At 53.0% G+C, this 16,069-nt stretch overlaps 1 protein-coding gene across 1 annotated transcript; it reads right to left on the bottom strand.

Moving 5' to 3' along the window:
• Nucleotides 1-692: 692 nt before the first annotated feature.
• Lad1 (ladinin 1) lies at nt 693-15,733 on the bottom strand. The gene is made up of 10 exons (XM_074048658.1): nt 15,375-15,733; nt 7,935-8,072; nt 5,754-6,627; nt 5,134-5,238; nt 4,261-4,304; nt 2,704-2,776; nt 2,455-2,592; nt 2,047-2,133; nt 1,705-1,779; nt 693-1,357 (listed from the first exon to the last, which is right to left on the bottom strand). The coding sequence occupies exons 1-10, from the start codon at nt 15,410-15,412 to the stop codon at nt 1,352-1,354; spliced, it is 1,578 nt and encodes a 525-aa protein (XP_073904759.1). The 5' UTR covers nt 15,413-15,733; the 3' UTR covers nt 693-1,351.
• Between the last annotated feature and the right edge of the window lie 336 nt (nt 15,734-16,069).

Below are 16,069 nucleotides of genomic sequence, written 5' to 3'. Positions count from 1 at the left end.
TGGAGCTGGGAACTTGAAGAAGATGCAGCCCTGGCGGGGGGTGCAGTATGCCTTCAGGGCTGGCTACCCCAGCTCAGTGGGGGTAGGGGGCCAGCAGCAGGAGGCTCATAGATAGGAGCTGGGCAGACCAGGGGCACTGGAAACCAGCACACATGGGGCTTCATCAACCAGGATCTTAAAGACTGGGGCAAGGCTGGCTGTTTCTGCCCCACAAGCTTGGTGAGCTAGGGCCTGGTGCTGCCCTTAGAAGCCCTGGAATTTCCATAAGCAAGAAAAGGGGAGGGGGCAGTGCTCTGTACCTAGTCTCACTCCCGGCTAGTTCTGGGTAAAATCAGAGCAATTGGGAGTAAGAATTCTAAAGAAGCCATTTTTCTCACTACAGCCTTAACAGGTTTGCAGGGCACCAGATGGCCTTTCCCAGTCTGGTTAGTCCCGAATTCCCAGATGGCATGACATCCTTCAAGCACACAGGGGGCCATGGTATTGAGGCAATGGAGTGTGGATGTGGGGAGAGGGTTGAGGGATACAGGCTCACCACTGTGCAATAGTTCTAGACTCCCAAGTCACCAGGCCAGGCCCACTGAGTGGCAATCCTGCCACCCCAGTCAAAATCCTCCTCCTCATCCCCTGCAGTTGGTTCCCATTGGAAAGCAAAGCCTCTAGGAAGGAATTCACCTGGAAAGAATCATTCATCACTTTTGCCTGAGAGTGAATTTATCAGATAATTCCTGAGAACAGGGTTTTCTGCAGGGGAGGTGAAGTGATTCCACGAAAAGGCACTGAGCTCCTGGGACAGTGGGCCAGGGAAGGGAGGGGAACACAAAGCAGGGAGATGGGGAGATGGACCATGTCTGACAACTCCTTCCCAATCTGGCCTGAGGGCCTTAGCGGGGTGGGATTAGGCCCCAGGGACCAAGGGTGGTTAAGTCCAGACCTTGGTGCAGAGACATCACAGGCACATGGAGCACCTGCCAGAAGCAGATGACACAGATGGCCCTGGAGACAGTCCTGCCCTGACCCTGGATGTGAGTAGGAGAGAGAGGACACCGAGGCTCCACAGTGCTGATGTGCACCAGTGCTGTGTCCTGGGCTGCCGATGGGTCCAGTATCTATTGTGTCTGCAACAGGACAAGAAAGTACCAAGGCCTCTTCCCACTGTGCTCCAGAGACTGGGAAGGAGGTAGATGACAGTCACTGATATTCCTCGCCTCCAGGGGCCAGGCCAGAGAGATCCTGAGGCAGATAGGGAGTGGAGGCAGTGAGAAACAGGGATGCTGCTGTGAAGGCAGGGGCCTGGCAGAAGGTACGGCCCTTGGGAGGCAGATGTACAGGTTTGTCTTGGCAGAACTTGTCACACCTGTGAGGAAAGGTCAATTAGAACAAGGGAAACTGGTTCCTAGGCTGGAGGGAGTGGGGAGGAACCTCTGGACAGAAAGGCATTCCTTTGCCCAAGCCCCACACCTGCCTTGGGTCAATGACCCAAAATCACTGGTTGAAGAGGGTGGAGCTTTGCAGAGATATGGTTCAGCAAAACCAGTGGAGGGCTATCAGTGTGTTGGGGGCGGGGAAGGGTCAAGCCAATGAGAGACAGCATGCAGGGATGGGGGTTAATTCTGAGTGCTTAGCTTATGCAATTAATTGCAGGGCAATTAGTGTGTGCCCTGCAGCCTTCTGCCCCAGGGCCAGGCTTCTCAACCTACTCACCTCGGCATCCAGTGAGGAGTCTGATTTCTTTCCCCATTGAGTCCTTTTGGTGGCTGCCAACTCTTTCCGTACCTCCTGAATGGGGACCCCAGGGTAGAGGCCAGAGACTAAGAAGGGGCTTGGGATCCCCCAGGTTCATCCCTGCTCAGGATGAAAGGTAAAAGGACCCCAGACCCACTCCTCTTCTCTGCTACCTTCTGGCCCACAGGCCATCCACGGCAACCATCTGTCCTTATCACCCTCACTTCTAAAACAACCCACTGCTCTTGGGCTGTCCCTCCTCTGACCTGATCATCCTACAATGAAAGGGTCCCTGTAAGAGACACCAGGGGGACAGGGTACCTGGGGGCCCTGCTCTCCAGACTCCTGGGTTCTGCTGATCCACAGGTTCAGCCTTGATGTCACAACTCCAGACAGCCTCAAGTTCTCCTAGAAAGAAAGGCTCCATCTCAGGGTTTGGGACCCTTCGAGACAGGCAGGCTTCCTTAAAGGCCCTGGATCAGGGACATGACACTCTCCACCCTCACATCCATTCAGCACATGTTGTGTGTACCTAGGACAGCCCCCACCACAGGGAGCTTTGCTCCCAGCTAAGCAGACGAGCTCAGGAACATGAACGCTCAGGCAAGGTTCTGCCAACACTGACATGTGAAAGTACAGAACTTCTAACACTGCCAGGGCCTAGCTTCAGGCTTTGGAGACTTCAGAACTCATTAGTCTAGAGACCCTCAGCTTAGCTTCACTCCTTACCTTCCGGCCGGAGGCTACTTCTGTGCGGTTCTGGCCTGCCATTTCCTTCTCAAAGAGGTGGCGCTTGCTGGCTACACCTGCAGGAGCCACAAAGAACTCTGTGCGGGGGGAGCCTGAAGACCTCATGGACTCTGATCTCTGGAAATAGAAACACAGTTGCTGAGCCATGGCTGTAAGGTGCATGGGCCACACCAGCCACACTGGTCAGGGACACACACCCCCCTCTGGAAAAGCACCCCCCACACACACCTGTATGGCTGTATGGTATTGCTCCAGCTTCTCTCCTATCTTAGCCGTGTTGGGTGGCAGCCTCACACTGGCACTGCGGGACGGGAAGACAGGATGAAAGAAACCAGGTGAGATACCCTCCTCGAGGAGGCCAGGCCTGCCCCTAGGGCCTGAGGATAGTGCTCCCCCACTCCCCCCCACACATGCACACATTACGTCAAAGTAGACTGCAATGACTTGGCCAAGATGAAGACTCCAGACTGCAGTGATTTTCCTCTCTCAAGAAACAGCCCATTCAATAGGACATCCCAGGATTAGAAGTGTCTCCCATTCCTTCCTTCCTCCTCTTGCAACCTGTCCCTTCCACCAAAAACATCTCTTGAACCTAGCCTTTCCTCTCTAATTTCCCCTTTACTGAAGTGACCTGCCACCCTGAGCGCTCTTCCTCACTGCCACCAGATCACTCCTACCTCAAACAGATCTCATCCCATTTGTCTAGCTCAAACCCCCAGGGCCACAGCACAGGGACCAAACCCCTACCAGGTCACACAAAGTTTGCATGACCTGGTCCCTGCTTTTCCCCTTTAGTACTGGCACGGCCCCTCCCTGCCACGTGCCATATGCCAGCCAACTGGGCATCCATGCTTTTCACACCGTGCCTTTCCATGTACTAGTCACTATTTAAAATGTCATTCTTTAACTATGGCTGTGGCTCAGTGGCAAAGCACTTGCCTAAGCATGCCCAAGGCCCTGGGTTCAATCCCCAAGCACGGCAAAAACTAAATAATAAAATGCTGCTCTTCCAATTGTCCATCCAGAAATCTCTCAGTACTTCTTCCAGTCCACGCTGGATATCAATTGCCGTGTGACAGACACCTTCCCAGCTCCCACAGACTGAGCTGTGGTGGCAACTACCACCCTCCCAGTCCTTGGATCACATTCCTATCCCTGCACCTCCCTGGCTGAATGACTCTTCTGTGTCGTGTGAGTTGCTTGAGGGCAGCCACTGTGTCTTATCTTTGTTCTCCTCTTCCTCCTCCATCCCTGCCCCAAGCCCCAGGCCTAGCTGAGAATAGGAGGCCTTGGTATAGCCTGAGGACAAGTGAATCTAGCACAGGTGGGTAGAACTCCTAACACAAGCACAACTGATTTTCAGCCCCTATGTACAGTCTTCAGACCACTTGCATCTGCATCACCGAGCATGGGGGGAGGGGTTTGGATGCTTAAACGTGCAGATTGCCAGGCCTCCACCTCAGTCCTGCCAAACAGAAGCTTCCCTTTCTTTGCACTGTTCAGTCTCCCTCTTCCCACCTCTCACCCCAAGAGTACAGCCTCTTCCCCTTCAAAGCTCCACCTCCTCCCAGCAGCTCTCCTTGATACCCTCCCTCCCCGTTCCATTTCACAAATTTCAATGCCTCCTGTTCATTGTAGGCCCCTGCCAGGTCTGGAGCTGTAGGCAAGAGCTGCACCTTCTCCTCATGTGCCCTGTGGCCCAGCCTGGCACAAAGAGGACAGGTGACAGGTACTCAAAAAACCTAGCACCAGACAAGACAGAGCCAAAGCCTCCAGGCTTCCCACCTGCGGGTTAAGGTTGTTTCTGAGTTGTCTTTCCTGGAGCTCATCTGAAACAGGAAGACAATTGTTGGTGAGTGGGAACCCCAGAAAAGTCCACGGCCTCCCTTCAGTCAGAGGCCCAGCTCTCGGGACCCTTCCTCCTCCTCAGATATGCCACCACCAAAGAAATATGTGGCCAGCCTTCATTAGAGGCTCTCATCTTATCTGGGAAGCACCTGCCTCCACCCAATATAACTCTCAGGCCTTTTTCTCTGCATCCACCAGCCTCGCCTGGGTACTTGTTACCACCTGGTTCCCTACCTGCCCTCTCTCTCCCCCACTGAGCAAGAGTCCCGTGGACACCAGTCAGCCTCAGGCCTCCGGGCCCCTCCGAGGGGCCTGGCAGGCTTAGGATACAAAGCACAGTCAAGCAATGAGTTAGTGGATGCCCAGAGAAAAAAAGAAAAATAAACACTGGGACAAAGCCCAGACGAAATTCCCCAGTCTCACCAACTGCACTACTGGGACAGGGCAGAGAGCACTAGGAGAGATCTGCTGCTCTCTGCCCCTTCCTCCCCAGCCCCTGAAAGCCTCTGGGTGAGGACAGGGACTAATGAAGACAGGTACCAGGCTTCCACTGCCCACCTTCCTGTAGCTCCAATCTTCTCCACTAGGTGGGGCTGCTCACACTTATTCACACCTACCTTCTAGATCATTGATCAGCTCTCCTTTATTTAATACGATCTTGTCTGGTTTGGGCCACCCATGGGAATACAAAGCCCCTCTCTATCCAGAGGGTCTTCCTAAAGTCTAACCCAAGCCTCCTATGTTTAATGGGAGCTGGGTTCCTTTGCCTGCTCTCCAGTGGCTTAGAGATGAGGGTTCCTTGGTTCTCACCCGAAAGGAGATAGTTCTGGGGCTGGAGCGTCTGAGGGAGCTGCTGTAGGTGAGTTGGGTGGGCGAAGATATGTCTGCTTCTTCCTCCTTGCTGGGGATTTTCACCTGAATGGAGCAGGGGATGTGTCACATAAGAACGTGCCTTCTGAGATAGAGACCTAGGGCCCTCCCAGGCCCAGGCAGTCCCAGACCCCAAATCATCATGGGGCCTGCTTCATTTCAAGAACTTCAGAAGGAAGGGGGAAGTGAGACAGCCTTGTGTCATACTCTCCTGCTTCCCACTGTGGGGCAGCTGGCATTGTCCCATTTGGCCAGGCTATCAGGCAGCACTTTCTGCTTCTGTAAGGATCTGAGGCCTCCATAGATTTTGCTGAGGTCCTGGATGAGGATATGGTATAGGGTCCCAGGTGCTCTCTACACACTGCTGGTGCCCCTTTCAGCTCCAGGAGCCTGCCTCTGCCTCAGTTGCCCTATTCTGACAGTGACAAAAAAAGAAACCACTAAAGCTACCCTGAAGGGAAGAAGACAGGAGGCAGCCTGGGAGTGGGAAGCCACCAGGCAGAACCAGCAGCAAGGCCAGCCAGAGAGGAAGAAAAGTGAGGGACAAGGGCACTGCCAACCTGTAGTGTGATGGGAGGGAGGTGGGAAGCCACAGTCGGAGGGTCCGGGCCCACTGAGGAAGATGGGCTCTTCCCAGGGAAGGCCCTTCCTCTGGGCTCCTTGGTGATGTCCTGGCTTCTCACAGGAGCCTGGTGCTGCTCTGTGGCTGCTGCCTTCTTGGTGGCCAGCTTTGTCTCTGAGACTGGTAACTTTTCAAAGATAGATGCTTTCTCAGACACCATCCTCCTCTCTGGCATTTTCTCGGAGACATTGGCTTTTTCTAGAGCTGACTTCTTTTCTAACATGGACCTCTTCTCTGACACCGCTGTCTTCTGGGACACAGATGTCTTCTCAGGGGCCGGCAACTTCTCTGAGACACTTTGTTTTTCTGGAATCAGCTTCCCTGGGCTGCCTCTCTTCTCTGAGGCAGCCGTCTTCTCCAACGGGGATGCTTTCTCTGCTGTTGGCCCCTTCTCGGAAGTAGAAGCCATCTCTGAGGCCAGTTTCTTGGCTGGCACTGCCGTCTTCTCTACCACAGGGGATTTCTCAGAAACCAAGGTCTTCTCTGGAAGGCCCTTCTTCCCGGCTCCTGACTCCTGGCCTTCCAAACACTCTCCCTCCTGGGCCCAGGGGCCCCGCTGCTCCCTGCTCAGTCTCCGGCGAGGCAGGGGCTCCAGGTCCTTCTTGGGCACAAGTGGCTGTTGCATGGCCTGCTCGGGGGCCAAGCTGTCTTCTCCCTCCTCTGCTTCCGGCCTCTCCTGGACAGCCTCCACCACCTGCCGCCTCTGCCTCCGCTCATGCTGTGTCCTGAGAATGGTCTGGATGTCCTCGACCTCATCTTTGAAGACTGAGGGTGGTGGCTTGGGCACCTCTGCTTCCTCCACATTGGGCAGCCTGAGTCAGATGGGAGATAAGAGTCAGTAGATATCAGAAGTGAGAGGGACCCTAGGTGTACCTGGCCCATCAGTGATGCCTCCAAGGCCACCAAGGAGGGACAAGAAATCAGGCCCTGGCCTCTCTTCCTCCATTTAAATAAGGATCACTTTTATCTGTTCTACATATTGGGCTTCCCAGGTGACATCTGAACAAAGCACTCCATGCTTTAAAAAATGTTATGAGGGCTGGTGGAGTAGCTCAAGTGGTAGAGTGCCTGCCTAGCAAGCACAGGGTCCCAAGTTCAAACCTCAATACCACCAAAAAAAAAAGTTATGGATTCCTGTAGGTCCAATCATTCATTTTCAGACACAATCAGCAAATGCTGATTGAACAACTACTTTCCAGGTGCCTGGCCCTGTGCTGGGCATTGGGGATCAAAAGGAGAAAATGTGATCCCTGCCCCTTAGAGCTTAGCTTGAGAGTAGAGGTGTTCAAGATTTGTGAATGGTCACACAAATAACTGTGGGGAGCTGGGAGCAGATCCCAAGGCTTCTGACCAACCATCCCACACTCCTGTCCATCACGTGGGTGTGGCTGAGAATAGGTGGCAGCCAGAAATTTGGGTCAACCCAAGGTACACACCCTGGTCTCCCTTCTCTGGAGGATAGAAAGGAACAACCCAGAGCACCTGGTCTCCAGCTAAAGGAAATTCTTTTCCTTCTACCACCTGTTCTCCATGTGATTTCATGCTAGTCAATGGCCTGTATGAGCCTCAGTTTTCAGATCTGCAAACTGGGTTTGTGAGGCGGTGAAAGGAGACTCATCCCATAAGACAAAGTCCTGGCATGTAAGTGGTATTCAGTAAACTCCGGGTGTTTTCTTGCTTTCCCTCATCAGCCCCAGTGTTTCTCCCCTCAGAAGTAGATTATAGAGGGTTGGGAGAGAGAGACACGGCTTGACTTAAAACAGTGGAGCCACAGAGACTGACAAATCTGAATGCTACTCTCTAGCTATATGATCCCACAAATCACCACATACCTTTCGACCCAGTTTCTGCCATTGTAAAACTGGTTAACACCACCTGTCCCTCAGGGTTATGGTGAGGATGAAGTGAGCTACCTCTATAAAGTGCCCAGCAAAGTATGTGCTCATGGATGTTCTCAGCAAACACAGGGTGCAGCCCAGCAGGACTGAGCAAAGGTCTGGAGAAGCTGAGGCCTCATTCCCTGGGCCTCAACTGTGCTGTGTGTAGTCTGCTTAGGGTGGCTAAGTCCATCTCTATCACCCAGGATGGGGAAAAGATGCCCAGGCCCTAACCCAAGTACCTCTCCACAGCCCGCTGGTCTCCATTCTGGGTGAGCCTGGGAGACTCATCGTCAGTGGTAGAACTCAGGTTGCGGTGCCGCCGCCTGCGTTCACGCTCCTGTTCCTCCTCATCCTCCAGAGTCCGCTGCCGGGCCAGGCTGGGGTGGGACAGAGACAAGGATCAACGTAGCCCCAGGGCACCTGGGCAACCTTCCTACCTTCCCAAGTCAGACTTCCATGGGCTAGAAGACAAAATGCCCTCTAGGCACTGGAGGTCACAGAGCACTAGCAAGGCTGTAAATGTAAAATACACACTGGATTTCAAAGACACAGGATGAAAAACAAAACGTAAAATCTCTCCTTACGTAACTGAGCATGGTAGCCCATGCCTATAGTTCCAGCTACCTAGGAGGCTAAAGCTGGAGGACTACCTGAGTCTAGGAGTTTGAGCCTAATGTGGGAAATGTACAAAGACCCCATGTCCAAAAAAAAAAGTGTACATCAATTCTGTGCTGAAATGTTTAGATATATTGGGGTAAATGTTTCCTTTTATTTTTTCACATGATTTCTAGAAAATTTAAATTGTTCAACGTAGTTATTATTTATCTATTAAATTTCTATGAAAGCTTCAGGGATATGGCTTAGGACCAGATAATTCTGTGCTCAGGGCTATCCTGGGTTGTAGATATTTAGTGGCATCCTTAACTGCCAGTAGCAATACCCCCCAGTCGTGACAAAAATGTTTTCCACCATTGTCAAAAGTCCCCTGGGGGCCAAATCACCACAGATGAGAACCACTGTGTTGGACATCACTCTGGACTCCAGGGTGGGAACGCGCCTCCCTCTCTAGGGTATCTAGGAATGCAGAAAATCAAGCATAGTTCTGCCTGAAGGAAGAAAGTGAACTTGACAAGTCCCTTTCACTTTTTCGTCCTGGGATTCTTAGATAATATCCCTTAATGGCTATTATCTCAGAGTTACTCAATTCCCTATAGGAATTCTTTGGTGGGGTAGGAGTAGATGCGCAAGCAAGGCCACTTTCACCTGGAGAGTACTCCAATACACCTTCGGTTCCCAGGAGCTCTTTCAGCCTCCTCCACCTTGTAGAGTTAACTTTCACTTGTCCACAGAAGCAAGGAGACGCCACATACCTTACATTTGTTTCCTGCTCCAGTTACCTTTCACTCGTGGAACCAACCAGGCACTCTCACAGTCAGCCAACCAACACTACTAACCCAGCCAGCCAGCCAGCCAGCCAGTCAGTCACTTGTCAATCCAGATACCCATTTACCCAGTCACCTGCCCTGCCATGCACTCACTCCCATCCCCACCAGCCCATCTTCCCTTCCAGCCACCCACCCTTCCAATCCAACTACAGAACAAATAAACGCTTTCTAAGAAACTGTGATGGGCCGTACCATGTCAGGAACTGGGGAGGTCACACACCACCACAGCAGGGTTTGCTCTGGAGATACCTATAATCTGTGGTCCAGAGGCATATCCAACAACTCCCAACCAAAGTCCAGAAATTGCTCTGCAGAGTGAGAGAATGATTCCTATAGGCCAACATTAACAGGACAGGCTCACAGAAGAGACTGAACCTAGACTGGATCTCAATGGGTGAACAGGGTAATGGGGATTGGAGAGAAGCAGCAGAAGGGAGGCAGCGAGGAAGCCAAGGAGGTCAAAGGTATGGGCTTTCCTGGGGGTAGGACGCTGTACTTCGCCCCAAGAGGCAGGAGGGTAGGAACAGGGAAGCAGCAAGTTATGATGGTCAGCTGGGCCAAGACTTCCCAGCACTTCCCCGTGACCCCCCCACCACTCAGCGCTCTCTAAGGCCCAGATCAGAAGGCTCTGGAAAAGGCCTCCATCTTCCTGCCCAGAGCAACAGCAATGACCGTGAGGCTTCCCCTGGGCACTATCAGGCACCCAATCCTCGGCTCTCTTTTTTGCTCTCGGCTTCTCTCCTCCTGAAGGGTACCATTGGGCAACCATGCCTTAATTTGAGGAGGAGACAGGTTTCTGAGAAAACAAAAACCATGGAAACTTACAAACTTTCCACTGAATTACATCTAAAATGCATCCATAGCCCCTGAAGAAGCGATCTGGTCTCTAGTCCTCCTTCCTGCCCTTGGACAAATCACTTCCTTTTTTGTTTTTGTTTTTTTGAGACAGGATCAATCATGTAGCCCAGGCTGGCATCAAACTCATAACTCTCCTGCCTCAGCTGCTGAGTGATGGGATTATAGTCATGCACCAGCACGCCCCGCTGTTGCTTCCTTTTCTCTTCCTTAGTTTTTCTCCTAAAATGAGGAGAATGAAACACACAATGGCTCTAAGTTTTTTTCTAGGTCCAGCAGCACATCTATAGAGCCAACATTTACTAATATTTTTTGAGTAACTCCAGGCCAGGCATGATTTTGGGAGCTGGAATACAGGAACAAAGCAACCACCAGCTTTTTCTCTCCCACGCTTCATGGAGCATGTGGAAGACAGGGGCAGACAAGAAGCAAGGAAACAAGCCCAGGAACAAAAGGACATCAGCTAGGTGTCCAGAGGACAATGGGTCAAGGTAAATGATGTGAGAGAAGGTGCCTGAGTGAAGACCTCTCTGAGACACCTGACTAATGTGAAGAAGACTACAGAGCCATATCTGGTGGCGGAGGTTTCCCAGGTTGGGGTGCAGCAGGGCAGAGCCCTGGTGTGAGAAGCTGAGTGTTCAGGGACTGTCCCACAGGAGAGCTGGGCAAGGAAGACAAGGACTTGGAGACCTCTAGAATCCAGCAGGATGACCGGCACACAACAGGTGCCAACAAATATGGAAGAACAAGTGTAAATGTCAACTCTCAGGCCTGCAGGACTCTCCTCTCTGGGAATGACCAAACCTCTGCCAAGAAGAGTTCAAATTAGGGAGCAACCCTGAGTCTCTAGTAGAAAGGGAAGTGCTAACTCCTTACCCTATAGGAAAGGGGCTGCCTTGGAAAAGAATCTTATAGAACATCCCAATTCTGCCATCAGGGCAGCTATTCACACCTCTACTCCTCCTCAGTGCAGATGGAGAAGGGCCCTGGCCAAAGTTTTCCAAGGCCTTGACTATGGAACTAAGATTCCCCTGGGCCTTTGAAGAAGCCCTGTATTAATCAACAGATCCTGCATTGATTCATTACACACAGATTCATGGTCTCTTATGAGTCAGTCTCTGACATCCCACCTCTCCTCAGCTTCTCCAGACAGAAACACCAATTTCTGATGGCTTTCATCTGAGGATGTCTCTTTCTTCAACTCTCTCCTTCTGTAAATGCAACACTGTCCCTAGTCTGGGAAGAACTCTTGCTCTCCAAAGACTGGTCCATGTTCTGAGGAAAGCAGCCAAAAAAAAATCAAAAAGTTCCTCTCCCCTGACCACACCCACAGTGGGGCTGGGCTAGAGCCTCCAGGATTCCTTGGTTCTGAGCAACCCAGTTCCCACACGCTGCTCTCAGCCCTCAGGGAAGCTGCGTGTTTGTTTATCCTCTAGTGGGGCCCTATATGGTGTGTGATCAGCCTGAGCCTAGTCTCCTCAGAAATGACTCACTCCCCAGGCTGGGCCAGGGCTGGCTGAAGAACATGGGGCCCAGGTGTCCTTGAGTGTTCCCAAGTTTGACACCAATCCCACCTCCCATCTGAGGTCAAATGGGCACCACCATTGCCCCTCAGCAATCATGCCACTGCCTTCAACTGCTGACACCTGGCAAAACCACCTCCCTTCACCACCACCACCACCTCACCCAAGGGGAGGAATGTTATCTCTAATAAGCCAAGATTATTGGCCTCTAAAGATGAGGAAGTACCCAGAAATGAAAGGAAGGGCAAAGGTTAGTCCCCAGGGGGAAACCTCAACAGGTGCAATTGCTGAAACCCCAATAATAAATAAACGAAGGCTTGGAACAGTGCTTAACATCTGAATGTGAAAAATCAATTAATAAAATAGAAATGAGAACACTAGTATATAAGTGCTTACTGCAGTATTTTACAAATATTGTTGATGTTAATCCTTACAACCCCATCAGGTAAGGTGGTATTATCCCCATTTTGCATTTGGGGAACCTGAGGCTCAGGGAGGTTAATAACTTTCTAAAGAAAGCACAGCTAATAAAAAGAAGGAATCAAGACACCAAGCTAAGGGAGGGGGTGGGGAAAGGGGGGAGAAATGACCCAAACATTGTATGCACATATGAATAAAATAAAAATTAAAAAAAAAAAAAAAGACACCAAACTAAGCCAGCCTCTCAAAACCTCATGCCCTTAACCAGGATACCAACTGCCAGAAAAGGATGCTGGAGGGCTGGTCCTAAACCAGAGGAGGCCCCACCTTCAAAAAATACCAACAGGGAGAGGAACAAAGGAACCCCAGGAGGGCCTCTGACTGCTAGATTCCCTAACCAGGACAGCCTGAGCTCAGGTACAAGTTGGGAGAGCAGAGGTTTGGGAAAACCCAGGGAACTTTGATCCCCTGAGCCACTGGGTGGAGCCTGCAGGCTCCAACATTTGGGGGGGCCTAGTCACTCTCACCAGCTGGTGCCACAGCTCACCACTCCTCCCTCTCCTGCACCTCTTGGCCTTCACCAGGGACAGGTTGTCCTCTGCCACCATGGAAGGCTACTACTCTTCTCCACTCCTGATTTCACCAACTCCATCCTTTAAGGACGGGATTCTCTTCCTCTTAAATAGTTCTAAAGATATTGTGTCCTATTGCTCAGTGGAGTGCTTGCTTTACCCTCTCCCCTGGGCTCTAATTTGCATCTATTCTACAGTAAGTGAGAGCAGAGGCTTAAGTGTGAAGGTTGTTAAATGTTTGTTTAGCAATAGAACTTATTTTCTCCAATTGAATCAAATTCAGAAGCCCATTCTACAGCAGATCAAGGCTCAGCTGCTCAGGCTAGAGCAGGCAGAAGGTAGGAAGGCTGCACTAGCAGCATCTATGGGCAGGAGATGTGGAAGGGAAGAACATGACCCAGGCATGGTCAACCTTGGGCCAATCTCCAGCCTCTGAGCAGGCAAACCTCAGGCGCCCCATATACTGAGGGGTCACACTGGGTGGTCTGATGTCCCTTCTGGCCCAGATGGTCTAGGGAGAGGTATCAGGAGAACCCAGGGAAGCTCTTGGAGGTGGGAGGGCTGCTTAAGGCAAGGCAGGGAAATGATTAACTGGTGGCAGGGCTCTCAGATCCACCCCTCACCCCCTGCAGACAGGCCTGGCCTGGCCTTACCGGTAACCAGGTCAATCCAGGGAGGAAAGGACAAAGCTGCTGAACAGGGGAGCTAGCCAGGCAGCTCACCACAAGGCTGGAGCATCTGAATTTCTACTTACTGCCAACACAGGTTGCAGGCTAGCCCTCAACTCCTCCTCCGCATCTGGGCCCTGGCTAGGGCACTGGTCACACCCTCACCACCGTCCTCCCCAGCCTGGGAGGCTCGGTTGACAGTGACTCACAGCCCTTTCCTGCAGCCCGCTGAGGCTTGTTGCTCACTCAGGGAGCAGAGCAGGAGTGGTCCTCTGTTCCAGGCACCTCATCAGGGTGATTGTTGGCAGCAGCTGCATCTGCCCACAGGCCTGTGAAAGCTGGGCAGGGAGGCCAGGCCAGGGGCTCTCAGTGGCAGGACTGGTTCCTCAGGGCTTTCCTACCACTTAGCCTGGACATCCCATGGGAATTTGGCCCCACCCCTGCAGCTACAGGAGTCCATCTGAGCAATGGACGTCATTCTCATTTTTTAAAGTTCCAGTGCCCTGACCACCCCCTACACACACACACACACACACACACACACACCCTATACAAATCCAGGCATGTTCTCAGACACAAACTCACATATATCCCACTAGACTGGATGCTTCTGAGAAAGTAGTGTCTGGTTTGTATTTTTAAAGTACTAAGGTCTTCAGTAAACATTTAAGCTGAACATACTCGGACTTGCAAACTCCATACTCAGCAACACAAGAACCTGTTGCCCACACAGACATCTCACACTACACAGGCCATAAACATGCTCGCCCACACAGCTGGATGCACACGCACATCTAAGCCTGCGTTCACAGGCACAGATACACCCACACCTAGAAGCAAAGACACTCCCACACCAACCCCACTCACAATGACCCACATAGAGTCCAAGGACTTGATCCCTAACCCCACCCTCAGCACAGACCTTCCCTGGGGTGTGTCCAACCTCTAAGGCAGCCTGGGTTCCTTTTCCAGAGCACTGGGCTCTTCCCATTCTTGGGGCTCACCATTTCCCCTCTATATGCCCTCTGGTCCTCTCTCCACTGGGATGACCAGGCAACTGTGCTTCGGAGCAGTACGAGATTCTGAGGGTCTAGTGAGGTGGCCCCAGCCCAGGAGGATGAGGTACTGTGGGGAGGTTGAGTCTGAGACACTAGAGAGGCTCTGGATCCCTTCAGGGAGGAGGGGGAAGAAGATCCTAAATGCTGACAAAGGTGCTAAAGATGCCTTGATGAGGAAGGTCTGTGGTACCCACGATCCTGAGAGAGGCTGGCTGCACCTGCAAGAGATAGCTTTGACCCAGGAAAGGCCTGAAGACCCAAACGTCCACCTGGAAAGAGCCAAGAAAGAACTAGAGTCTCAGGGATCAAAGAAACAGGTTTCCAACGCCAGGTTACTCCACAAGCCTCCATTTCCTTAGGACAAGTTGGGGAGGGGACAGTGGGAAGATGAGGAGGTGAAGAACTCATTCCTGCACTTCTGGGGGTGGGGAGCAGCTCCAAGGGAGGCATCAACCACAAGGAGTGGGGCTGCCTCCTGGACACTGACCCTTCCCAGGCTTCTCTGACCCTAACAGGCAGTCCAACAGGCAAGGATTGCACACCCAGTGCCCTATCCCTTTGGAGGCCAGGTCACAGTGCAGCAACTATGGTGCCACCCTAAAGTGCCAGACTCAGAATTTGATCCTCCATGGAGGGGAAAAAGAATCTGTTTTCCTCTGATCCTATTCACAGATCCCGGTTCTGCAGGGGGCATAAGAGCCCCTATTCCCACTCCCAGGAGGCTTGAGGGACACCTCGCAGGAGCCCACTGACTACCAGAGATACAGGGCAGGGATAGCTTCTCTCAGGAAAGAGGCTTGGGGGTAACTCCTGAACCTTCTTAGCGCCCCCAAAACGTACCTTTTTCCCCACAAGGGGTCCCACCTGGGGTTGGGGGGTGCTGTCAAAGTTGGGAACCAATCTTCCCCAAGCACCCTGCTTGGGACCTCAGGCCCCAAGGTGAGGGCAGGAAGCTGCTACGAAGGAGGGAAAAAAACTCATTCTGTGTCACCTGAGGAGTCCCAAGTCTGACCCCAATTGTGAGCAGCATTAAGGCCAGGGTCCAGCCTTGTGCCAGGATCCCTGTGGGGAGAAGGTGCACCGCTCACCCCAGCGCCGGCCCGGCCCCGGCTCCCCGCGGGCGGGCAGCTGCGCTCACCTGGACAGCGCAGACCAGTCCTTTCTGCTGACAGACATGCTGCTGAGCCCCGGTGGCCGCCGCGTGCGTAGTGCTCTGCGCCCGCAGCCCTGGCCGCCGCCGCCTCACCTGCGGCCCCTCCCCCGCGCGCCCAGGTACGATCACATGGCCGCTTATCTCAGCCCCGCGCGCTCCCCGCGCCGCCGTGCTCCGATCTGCCGCCCCGGGAGCGGTCTCTGGGGTGTGGGCGTCCCAGACAAAGCCGCATTGATCCCCGCCCGGGCCGGTCTGGCCGCGCGGCCGCGAGCGCAGGGTGGACGGTCGCACGGACCGCGGGTGCACCGCCGGGCGCCGGGGCAAGCGCGGGGCTGCTCGGCATGCACCCCGGGCGAGGGCGGGAGACTTCCTGCTCAGAACCAGTCGGACCAGCTTGGCGCTGGGCCGCCTCTTCTCGCAGTGTTCCAGTCCGGAGTGCCAGGGAGTGGGGCGGGGGGCGGGGACCCGAAGATCAGGGTCAGGCTGAGCTCCCGGCCTAGGAATCGACTTAGCCCGGAGAAACCCCAAAGTAGGAAGAGGAACTGAAAAGTTAGTGCAGGTACTGTAATCGCGGGTCTAGAGAGCCCGCAGCTCCTGGAACCCCCTCCTAGGAAACGCCCTTCTGGCTCCCAGAGTCAGGACCCCTCGCCATCCAGCCCACAAGGACCCAACTGAGATGA

This window comes from Castor canadensis, chromosome 11 (assembly GCF_047511655.1).
Source record: "Castor canadensis chromosome 11, mCasCan1.hap1v2, whole genome shotgun sequence".
In the NCBI taxonomy this organism is placed as follows: domain Eukaryota; kingdom Metazoa; phylum Chordata; class Mammalia; order Rodentia; family Castoridae; genus Castor; species Castor canadensis.
Note: the sequence above shows the minus strand (reverse complement) of the source record. Positions and strands in the feature narration are given on the sequence as shown.

Coding starts and splice junctions, on each gene's coding strand:
- Lad1 (XM_074048658.1), bottom strand. CDS start 15,412: ATGTCTGTCAGCAGAAAGGACTGGTCTGCGCTGTCCAG. Junction 2,777..4,260: donor GAAACAACCTTAACCCGCAG/GTGGGAAGCCTG, acceptor CCCGTCCCGCAG/TGCCAGTGTGAGGCTGCCAC. Junction 1,780..2,046: donor CTGGAGAGCAGGGCCCCCAG/GTACCCTGTCCC, acceptor GTCCCCATTCAG/GAGGTACGGAAAGAGTTGGC.